The 12,110-nt window shown below is 36.9% G+C and overlaps 1 protein-coding gene across 1 annotated transcript; it reads right to left on the bottom strand.

The window, feature by feature from the left end:
• Nucleotides 1-5,605: 5,605 nt before the first annotated feature.
• On the bottom strand, nucleotides 5,606-9,559 carry klf1 (Kruppel like factor 1 (erythroid)). The gene is made up of 3 exons (XM_077571241.1): nucleotides 9,295-9,559; nucleotides 6,280-7,066; nucleotides 5,606-6,202 (listed from the first exon to the last, which is right to left on the bottom strand). Exons 1-3 carry the CDS (start codon nucleotides 9,355-9,357, stop codon nucleotides 6,027-6,029), a joined length of 1,026 nt encoding a protein of 341 aa, XP_077427367.1. The 5' UTR covers nucleotides 9,358-9,559; the 3' UTR covers nucleotides 5,606-6,026.
• Nucleotides 9,560-12,110: the final 2,551 nt, after the last annotated feature.

Below are 12,110 nucleotides of genomic sequence, written 5' to 3' on the forward strand. Positions count from 1 at the left end.
CAGGAGTTGTAAAGGTGTCAAACTCAAGGCCCATGTGCGTCCACTTCATGTTTCTTGCTAAAATACGACAATTGCTAATTGTCTTCTGAATAACATTGAGTTATGGCAAATGTTTTTTGGTGACTAACCCTTCTTTTTTTTTTCAAATAAATTGAGAAATAGTTGAACAAAACTTTTTACTGGTTTCTGAATTCACAAGTAGCTATCCACAATTTGTTGTGTTTGTGTTAATATCAGGCAATCATACATTTACAATCAATATGTGTTCAGTCATAACGGCCATCCGAGGGAAATGTAACTACATTGTGGCCTGCGATAAAAATGAGTTTGACATCTCTGCTTGATTAGAAAATCGTAGAAAGGTTAAAAAAGTAAAAACTAAATATTATATATAGATTCACTACACAGAGTGCAATATTTCATGGTTTAGTTTAATATGATAGTTTATATGTCTTTGATACTTTAATAGTTCTCAAAGTACTATGATATGCTATAGCTAACCAAGACCTACAATGACACAAACAATAAAAAAAAGAAATCAGGTTGGAATTAACTCTCTGAAATGTAATTTCGCATATATTTAATGAATCAATATAATATACAACTTTCACTTTTTGCGTCGCACTACTTAACTCATTCACTGCCATTGACGGGTATAGACGTCAAAAATTCTATTTATTGAATTATTTCTATTAGTTTCACATTTTTTCCCACTTTTGTTAACAAGAGTATAAAAACCTAGAATTTTTTTATTGTACATTTAGAACAGATATAACATTTGTAATTAATCGTGAGTTAACTATTGAAGTCATGCAATTAATTACAATAAAATATTTTAATCGTCTGACTTCACTAGTTAACTCATAAATTAATCACCAATTTTATATCTGCTCTAAATGTACAATAAAAAAAATTCTAGGTTTTCATACTCTTGTTAACAAAAGTGGAAAAAAATGTAAAAACTAATAGAAATAGTTCAAATGAATTTTTGACGTCTATAGCCGTCAATGGCAGTGAATGAGTTAATTTTCACAATAATCTAATCTAAAGATGCACTTGTATATACCGCTCAAATAAACGTAAGCTTTTTTTTTTATACATTTATTTTTTTGAAAACCAGGATTTTTTTTTATTTAGATACATTTTGAAGAACAAAGCATCGTTAAGTGTTTACTCACAAATGAAGCAGTGTCGGAGCTGGAGATCGCTTGTGGAGGCTCAGCAACTCATCTGCTCCTCACAATCTCCACATCTAGTTTTTAGTACCACCCCCCCACACCCACACCCAACCCCAGCATTCCCCCTCTTTCCTGGGAGAGATTAAACAAAAAAATTCAGTTGTAATGTATGGAAATTATGACTTGCACACAGCACAATATTAGTCACGTGATGTCGGCCATTGGACTGTTATAAACACCATCTCCATGGACCAAAATACTTCACAATAGTCACAATGTCCCCAGCCAATCCCTGCCACATGTTATGTAATGTAAAAAAAAAGAAAAAATGAACCCCCACTGAAGGATGCTGAATGGAGATGAAAGCCAATTAATGCCCTGAACTGAGATTTGTTATGTAACATACACAAACAGAGTGAAAGAGAACGAGAGCATGTGAGGACAGCCGAGTGCTGAAAGTTCCTCTCGGGTCGCGCGCACACACATGCAAGCACAGACTGAAAAACCTCCATTCTTGTTCGACAAACAGCCCGATGGCCAGTAATAAAACCTCCACGCGCACACACACATGCTGCCTACTGGACCTCTTTGTCTCTTGGCCAGCCATCAACCATTCATCTTTTCATGCCATGACAATAACATGATTGTCAGGTAAAATAGCCTTAACAAATGCACTGTATTTGACCATATTGTTGTGTACATGTAGTATCAAATGCACTACTGCAGCAACTGTCAAAAAGTGTCACACATACGAGTACCACAGGTACGTGGCCTCCTAATTATTGAATTAAATACAAATACAATTTACAACGTTTAAAACATGAAATACATTTCAACAGAATTCGAATAAAAAATAATAATTGTGCATTACATTGTTTTACTTTTCAGGTATGGTACATTTTTTAGGTACAGTTCAGTTGTAGGATATTAATTTATTGTTGTAGCAGTATAAAGCTGCACTGCATCCTAATAAAACAAATTGAGGAAATATGCGTTTGTTTGTTTTTGTTGAGTTTTTTTGTTTTTGTTTTTTCATATTTTGCCCCTCTTAAAATATTAAGCTTTCAAAATATCTTATTTGGTTTAGTTGTTCGTGTATATCATTTCTTTCAATTGTAATTTTAATTTATATATATATATATATATACTGTATAACTGTTAATGATTATACATGGCCATAATGATATATTTGCAATTATTTTTTGTAATTATTTATATTAGCATATAATGGATTGAGCACAGTACTTTTATTACTTTAACCATTATTTTTGCTTTTATTCGCTTTGTAAGCCATAAAGGATCATGCAAATATGAAAAAATATATATTTGTTGCAATGTGCTACTGTAAAATAAATTTGCAATGAATACTAATAGTAATGTTAAAAGAATACACAATTAAAAAAAAAATCTAAATGCAAAATTTTGGCTGCAAATATTTTTTAAATTGAATTTTATTGTATCTCCTTAGACTATGGGTGTATCAAATGCTACGGCCAACTGATGTATGTCTGCCTAATGGTACAAATGGTTTAATATGATGCTGTGCTGATGGAAGCAGCACATCAAAACATACGCAAAAGCACAATAAGAAATTGCATAGAGTAATGCGCTTTTAGGTCTTTCTTTCATTCATGTGCCATTCTTCACAGCAAATTGGAGTCTGAGAATTGAAATCAACTCAATTTAAATGTACATGTGAGACCATCAAATAAACCAAAAGTCTTTTTTATTAGAGTTTACCTTTTGACTCTTAGGAGTTAAAAGTGAACTCATGCAAGTTTAAATCATACTCCCATGTAGATTGAACTCTCATTTTTTATTTAAAAAAAATTGGGAAACTCATTATTAGTGTAAACAGTTAACACTTTATACTGGGGGAGGTTTAACCAGTGAATGCATATTTAAAAAAAAAATAAAAAAATAAATAAAAAAAATAAATAAAAAAGTTTTTCAGTTAAAAAAAGAAAGAAAAGAAATATAGTAACATAAAGTCTTTGTTAAAACAAGCAATTAAAAACACTTAGCAAAACTAGTTAAGTACCTTGGCACAGTGCCAGTGCCCTGGGCAGTAGACTATACTCCACTCCAGCGGCTTTTGTCTCTTTAATCATCAACCTATTGGAGATATCTGGCCAACATTCTCATTACTTAGAATCATGTAACAGCACTAATATTATTCACACATGAAGACTGACTTACTGTAAGGGAGACAAAACATAATATGTACCACTTTGACATATCTTTTCATTCTCTTCTACGCCAACACACGTGGGAATCTTCCTTGTCCTTATCTTGGTCACACAAGGACTGGTCCATCCATAGATACAGTATAAACACTACGTCTCATCCACCCTATGAGCCAACGGGAAAAAACATGATCACGGGGCGGCCATCTTGGGACAGGGCTGCTCGATCACTCATAACATTACAGTCAACGGAGCACGGACTTTAAAACAATTGATTGCTCAAATCTCCCAAATTCTCAACCAGTTTTTTTTTGTTTGTTAGATATGACACAAGAGAAAACTATTCAGCGTTAAAAAAAAAAAAGATTTAAAAATTCAGCCTGAATCATAGCTACTTTAATAAATAAGGTTTGTAATGAACCAATTAATTTTAAAATCAAGAATTCAGCGAGTTATGAGTATTTAAGTGAGTAAATCATCCAACTGGTAAAATGGTTAAAATATATATATATATATTTCATCATTTTTTGTTTATGATTTTTTTTTTGATGCACCATTCCTGTGTTTGCAATGTTCGACTGTTTGCACAACATTTGCCCCTATCATCCACCATCAATTTGTATTCTCTTTCTTCATCGAACAGATCAAGCATCACATTTCTTTTCTTACAAAGCTTGGTTTTAATGTTAAATCTCTTCTGCATCAGTACACAATATCCATTAAACACCAGACTAATTGGGTGGTGTTTTTTCATGTAAAAGTGGTATAAGTCTTTATTAGAATTAGACAAAGAAAGCAATAGTCAAGAATTTTAAGCATATGTAAAATGTAAAAAGCGATATAAAAATGTCACAATATCTAACATGTAAAACTTGTCAATAAATATGTTGGTCACTTGACAAAAGACACACACAATGTGTATTTTTTTTTTCAGTCGAGATCCGTCCAGACAACTACACAACACACACACACACACAACACAATACTATACAACCCTGAGTTAAATAATGAATCTAATAATTCAAATCTAAACAACTGTAGTGGAAGGGAAAAATGCAAGGAATGGAGAAAAATAGCAAATAGACTCGATGTGAGTGCCTAATCTTCAAACCTACTCACCTCTCAGTAGGTCTTGTGTTAGTGTTCGAGTTTCCTGTCGACATGCACCATATGTGTACAGTGTTTGCTCATGTTGGTTCATTTACTGGGCCATCATTTATGAGCTTAGTTCATTTTTCACATGATATAAAGAATTTGTCCGTTTATAGATTTGGTCGGACACGTGGATAGTTTTAAGCTTGAAGAATATTTGAATAAAAAAAGACAATTGTTGAATAAATTACTTCTGCTATTTATCACAGGAAATGTACAGGCTACAAGCATATGAAAATAACATCATCAAATTGTATCCTAGCAACTACAAAATTGAAAGCCATTTCGCAACAACAGCACACACTTTAGCTGCACCTGCACATATCTCAAAGAATGAACTTAACTAGATGATAACAATGCTCAGTTTTTGATGGACTCTGCCAGGGAGGGATTCATTTACAAAAAAAATTCAATTGTTGTAAAATTGCAGGGTTGTTGAACTGAACTGCATCGCCCATTTCAATGAGCGAGATAAGTGCTGAAGTAGAAACTCCTCATTGGTACACCCACGCCTGGACTGGCACAAAAAAAATCAGCCCTGGCATTTTGACTTAGACCCACCGGCCCAGCCCGACTCGTGCCGAACATGTAATTCTGTCACTAATGTTTATTGATTATAATTCAGTTTGCTAACTATAGTCGAAATGGATTAATGAACTTGTTCTTCTAAATTGTGGGCCAGTGTCTTGTGGTAAAATGTAGGAAAATAATCATTAAAAAGAAAGAAAAGGTTCCTAATTGCTTGTATTAAATAGGAAAAAAAAAATCTTGACAATAACATGTTCTATGCAGCCCCACTAGTCTACGATATTCTGGTTAATATTATGTAAGTGGAATTTGAGTTAAGCAGCAACATCCAGTTGTTTTTATCATTAACAGAAGGCGGCCATTTTGTCACTACTTGTCGAGTGACAATGACATCATAGTTGCTTGGGTCTCAGGTAACAACCAATAAAAAGCTCAGCTTCAGAAAACAGATGAGCTGTGATTGGTCGTTGCCTGAGCCCCGAGCAACTGTGATGTCATCTTCAGTCGACAGAAAGTGGTAAAATGGCCGCCCCTGAGATGGATAAAAGCAGCTGGATTTTGCTGCGTATCATCATCATATTCCCCAAATGTAATATTAATCAGGATTTCATGTTTGGACCAGTGAGGTCACAAATAACATATTATTGTCAATACATTTTTAAGGTTGATTTCCCCTTTAAACTGTTTTGGGATTATAGTTTGCTGTATATTTAAAATTTTAACTATCACTATACTTTTTGGTGGGTGATTTTTTTTTACATGCCTGTAACTGACACATTGTTTCTAATTGCTTGTATTAACAGTTTAAACAGGGGGGGATGACTGTTTACATCTTAAACGAATACCCCCCTGACAGTGTTAAATAAAATTTAGCATCTTTGTAGAGTCAGAACTGTTGATAAAGCTCCTGTATTGGATTTCATTCAAGATGTGTGCCGAAGGAAGTGGCCACTGATTATGTATCTTGATATCGTCCCGGGCATCAGGTGTGTCTCTTCATATGCAGAGCCAGGTGGTCAGAACGGGAGAATGCCCTCTGACAGAGCACACATTCGTAAGGTTTTTGGCCCGTGTGCTTGCGGTAGTGACGCGTCAGCTCATCGGAGCGGGCGAACTTCCAGCTGCAGCCTTCCCACGAACAACGGTATGGCTTTTCCCCTGCAAAAGTACCAAACATGGTATAATAGTCGAGAAAGTGATGGTAAAGTGTTCTGTGATAGGGCCATTGGACTTACCAGTGTGTGTGCGGAGGTGAGCCTTGAGGTGCGAGCTCTTGGTGTAGGTTTTGCTGCAGCCTGGGTATTCGCAGCTGTGGCTAGCGGGTTTCTTTTTCCCAGTTGACTTTCGCCCGCGCTTCCCCTCCGCCCCACCAGGGGGCATCTGCGGCTCAACCATCTGTTGCTGTACGGCCAAACGACCCGTGGCTTGGTTGTGGGTGTAGTCGCAGAAAATGCTAGCACTGTGGGTAAAGTGAGAGGGGTAGTTGTAGTGTCGAGGGTCAGAGGTCGTGGCTTGAAGTGGGATGAACCTGCCGTCAGGGAAAGCCACCAAAGAAGCATGCTGTGGGAGGTAATGTGAATTGAATTCCCATGACGTGACCTCGCCAAGGCTCCCTGTGCTGTGTCTTTCCTGGGAAAAGCCAAACTGCTCTACTTGATTGGCAGCTGTCGTTCGACATGCCGGGTCATTATAACCTTGGTGGTACACTTGTGGCTGGAATGTTGCAACCGGTGACATAAACTCGGCCATGAGACTGCAGTCCATCTGCTCCTGACCCATATGGTCATTCGCCATGCCTGCCTTGTGGTACACTTGGTCTTGGTTCAGGTGCTGATGGCAGCTCTCATTACTGCAGGCCAGGGAAGGGCTGCGGTCCGGTGAGGGGCTGCTCCACTCAGACAGCAGTAGCTCGATGTCCCAGGAAGCCTGGCTGTCATCATCCAGAAGCTCCTCGCTCATTTGCTGGGAGAGATGCAGCTGCTCGGGGTTGGTAGGTGGCGAGCCGTCTTCACAGTTCCACTCCTAGGATGGTTTGGCACATTGAGAAGCAAATTTAAAAAACACTTTTGCAGAGTTTAATATGTAATACTGGGCTAGAGTATTTTTTAACTCACTAAAAGCAGAGTTAAATTAACACTGTAGGAGTAGACAAGTAACTCTGAGTTCGTTTGATTCTTGAAATGTTAGTCCTGACTGGAATTAGATCTGAGCCATCCAGCTGCAAATTGATAATACACGATCATGATAATCAAAACACACACAGACAAAAAACACTGTCAAATCGACTCTTGAAAAACACTTACTCTTGAAACCATTTGACTCTGAAAATGTTAAAATGACACTTTTAGAGTTGAAATCAACTTCCAAAAATGTAATGCGGCCCTATTTAGGGCTTAAGGATGGACCAATAATTCAAATTTCAAAAGATGTCTATTCAACAATATGCGACCAACTCATGCACAATACCATCAAAGTACATTGTAATGGAAGCAAGTATGCACAAAATGCTAAATTGCGGTTCAATGCATCTAAAAAATAAGGCTTCCCAAGTTCCCACTCACCCACCTTTGTCCAGTTAAAAAATAACTTAATTAAAGAGTAAAAAAAAAATTGATGTAATTTTGGGAAGCATGGTGGAAAAGTGGATAACAAGTCTGCCTCACATTTGTTGAAGTTGTGGGTTTAAATCTTAGTAGATGCCTTCCTTTTGGACAGAGATGGAAAAAGTACTGACGTTCTGTACTTGAGTAAAAGTACAATTATTTTTGTAAAAAAAAAAAAACTTTGGTAATAATAAAAGTACTCACTCAAATAATTACTCAAGTAAAAGTTTTTTTTTTAAGTACAGGCTCTGAAATGTACTTGACGAGTATAAGTAAAAAGTATTTTTACCGGATGTACCCTCCTACGTCAATTTGAAAGATATTAGCTAATGGAGCAAAAAGGGGTATACATCGGCCAGTTGACTGACTTGCTATCAAGTTCAAATGATCTTCTGTTGTGGCGGCGCGCATTGCCCTCATATTTACTGGTTGTTCAAATCTGACCAATTGCACGTCATGTGTTCACATGTCGTAGAGCCAATCACAAGCTGGGATGTGCGGGACCGTGCATAAGGCTTCGTATTATTGGCAGAGCCAGGATACATTGACGGACGCTTTTTCTTCCAGGTCTTCAGGTTTTCATGCATTTAAAGACAAAAATAACAACCTTGTTTTGAAAAAAAAATAAAAAGTACAGAAACTCATGTTAAAATGTAACGGAATAAAAGTAAAAAGTAGGCTAAGTACTCAGGAAAGTACAAAGTACTGAAAAAAAAAACTACTCAAGTAAAGTAACAAAGTATTTGTACTTCATTACTTCCCGTCTCTGCGTTTGAAACAAAATTTGAACGTAGCCTCACTAAACCTCACCCCCTACGAGTCTCTGGCTAGTCGCGCCTTTCACTAATGTGAGCGCGATTAACTAAATAATGTAGCAACGCTAGCATGAGCACTGTAAACAAGGCTACGTTAGCCACAGCTGCTAAGTTTGTTTCATGAGTCCTGACATATTTATAATCATCTTATTATACCAATAAAAAAGCTTATTTTTTTCTCTCTCGCAAAATTCAAAATGTGGTGCACAGGTGTCAAATCCAGATCTAGAAGGAAAAAAAAACTGCTACAGTTTGGCTTTAGGCACAGGTGCTTCTTTTCAACAGCTCGTTTACCTGCCGGTTGAGTAGAAGCACCTGTGAATAAAGCCAAACTGTGGCAGGGTTTTAATTTTCTGAACCTGGATTTGACATCTCTGAAGCAGTAATAAACTTTGTGACTTAGGGTCACTTCTGAATGCTCAGTTGCCGTTTAAAAAAAAAAATTCTTATGCTCAATTGTTTTGCAAATGAGTTGGATTTTTATTTTTTTTTTTTATGGCCTAAACCTGCACGGGTGTGCTGGTGACCAACTATGAATGTGCCTGCTCGTTAGATAGTGAGTTCAGATGTGACGATTAACAATTAATCATTTTCAGTTGTTGTTCTCTGAGAAAATTGATAACATTTCAATTTCAATTGAAAGACAAACTGGACTTTAATATATGTATAATGTGCTCATTGGTGTACATTTTAACTCTTGAGAAGTCCTTGCCGCATTTGAAAAAAAAAAGTAGTTGAAGTTCAACATTATACTATGCTTTCTCTTTTCTAGACTTTCATGGCATTAGGTAATTTACGTGTATATAACAAGTGAAGTTCAAACAATACTTACTTTCATGTCAGGCAGGTTTGAGAAGGAGCTGAAGGAAGGCAGCACAGCCTGGGTGGCAGCCATGAAGAACTTGGATAAGTAGTCAGCACTAGTCAGGTTTTGTTTTCTGTATTTTTTTTGTTTTTGTAATGCCTTAATATCCTCGTGGCCCTCGGCTAAAAGTCGCTCACTCACAAGCTCCCCAAGCTGCTCGTGGCAGTTACAGTTCACGCAGTGACCTGAGAAGCAGTTTGTTAAATTTGCACTATTCCTCTCTGCTATCTCTCCCTCCTCGTTCTTGTCTATCTCTGTCAGCTGGGACTCACACTTCAAATCTCTCTTTTTCATGTCGCTTTGGACCGTTAGGAGGTGGCGCGCTGCCTCAAGATTTGCAATCGTCAAATTACAAAAAAAAACAAAACATTGAATTTTGCATCTACCTGTTCTGCTGCCTCATCACAAATTCAAAGCAGTTGCAGTCAAATTTTTCAAGTTATGACTTTATTTTGGTACTGGCCGCAAATGACTTGCACAAATACTGTCAAAACATACGTATGAATAACTGGGCTTAACTGGATGAACTTGATTAATTGACTAAAATCATAATTACAGTCTACTTTTTATTTCAAGAGAAAAAGTTGTCCAAATTTCCCTCACATATAAATATGTGTCAGACCAACTCCATATTTTTCTTTTACACTTCCTGTAGTATTGTCGTCCCAATACTTTTAGGCCCCATCCAGACGGAAGCAAAACCGGCTTCGTTCCTCAAACAAATCTCATACACACAGAAGCATTTCAAGATATGGCAAGTCTGGAGTGGCGCTGTAACGCAGCCACAGGGAGTTAACGGAAAGCGTAGAAGAATCAGCGAAAAAGACAAACTTTTTTTTCAACTTTATCGCAATCAACAAAACAAACATGGCTTTGCATGTATCAAACCAACATGAAAAAGACGAACACAAGAGAAGTGACAATGGCGGGTGATTCAAGTTCAACACCGCTTGTTGAATGTGGGAATAAAGAAGTAAAATATTTTGCTGCAAAAGCATAAGCAAGCTAAGTAGGCTGCGCAACACGAACTACGACACGGCTATCCGCCATTGTTGTTGACAGACTGACGGTTTGCGCGCAGTCACACGAGAGTCGGCGCATACGTCATCAATGCGTCGTCATCGAGCTTCGACCATTACGTCATCACTAGAGGAGTATCCTGCATATGGTGTCCAGACGGACGCGTACGGGGCGCGTTTTGAAATCTTTCCACTCTGGAGCCCAGTTTCAAAAGTGATCGGTTTCAAGTTCCGAAACCGCGCCGTCATGTGGACGAACGGCCGAAACGGTAAGAAACTTGTGAGGATACATTGAAACTGACGGGGCCTTAGTTTTTCCCTTTTTGTCAATTGTTGTCACATCAGTTGTCCTTGTCACATCTTGTTGCTGTTTGTTTGCTATTTTGAATCAAGTCTATCCTATTATTTGTAACTTTAAATCTTGATTTTGGACTTTGTTGATTTTTTAAAAAAATAATCCAAGTGATGTACATTGTTTGCTTTTTTGATCTCTTTGATGTAAATCAACTTCTTTTTTTTTAAGTGCCTTGTCACATCCATACGAAACGTAATAAAAGAAACCACGGTAAATATGAGTATATGGACAACTGGCCTTTGTGAATGAGCTTGTCACATTCTGTCTTTCTACAAAACAATTTTGAAGCCAGAGTAACGATGAGCTTTGAACGCAAACGACAGGACCACAACTTGATGTTGACTATTTAATAAAACAGGTCACGTACTATGCTCATAATGACAGTATCTTCGTGTGTTGCTTTTATCATGGCTTCATCTGTACAACGTCCATCTCAATCCCAATCAATTACAGTATTATCACTAATCACGTCTCAACCATAATTAATTGTTCCAATAAAGAAACATCTTTACTCATTTTCTCATTGTATTTTTTTTAACAAATAAAATCTAAAATAATGTACGAAATGCTGTAATCCTGATGTTTATTTTTAACTTAATTATGAAATATGAAAATATTAATTATACAATGTATTGACCGTAGGCTACTACAAATTAACCAATATCGAATTGGCTCCTATAATAATATAATATAATATAATATAATATAATATAATATAATATAATATAATGATAATGATAATGATAATGATAATGATAATAATAATAATAATAATAATAATAATAATACAACTTTGAACACACATACACGTAGGTCACGTAGCTTTGACTTCTGAGAAAATGTGTGTTCGAAAGGTGATTATATTCGAGCTAGTTTTTATCTTCTGGCAGGCAGCTGCCCCTGCACAGATAATGCATGACCAGCCCATCGCTGATAATGACTCCCTCTCTTCCCCCCCCCGGGTGATGACTGCACAGACATCATCTTCAGTATCCAAAAGTTGCGCTTGACATCTTCATGCCAAGGAAAAAGAGAACATTCTTAAAGGTCTTGAAATCAAAGAGCTCTTTGCTTTATTTTCTTATCTCCCAATCAACTTTTCGAGGTTAACCTTCAAATTCCCCACGGATGCTACTAGCTTACTAAAAACAAAAATATTATTCTGTGTAATTTGTGGATTTAATGTATTGTGGTGGCAACAACACAGTTGACTAGTAGTTACCTTAACTCACAGTTGTGAGTCTCATTTCAAGTTCTCATGTGTGGAGAAGCATGTTGGCCGTTCTCCCATTTCCTAAAAATGCATGTTATGTTAATTAAAGGCACCACAAGCATAAATGTGATAGTTGTTTGTCTATATGCCCTGATTGACAGGTGACCAATCCAGGGTATACTCTGCGTCTGGCCCA

This window comes from Vanacampus margaritifer, chromosome 7 (assembly GCF_051991255.1).
Source record: "Vanacampus margaritifer isolate UIUO_Vmar chromosome 7, RoL_Vmar_1.0, whole genome shotgun sequence".
In the NCBI taxonomy this organism is placed as follows: Eukaryota; Metazoa; Chordata; class Actinopteri; order Syngnathiformes; family Syngnathidae; genus Vanacampus; species Vanacampus margaritifer.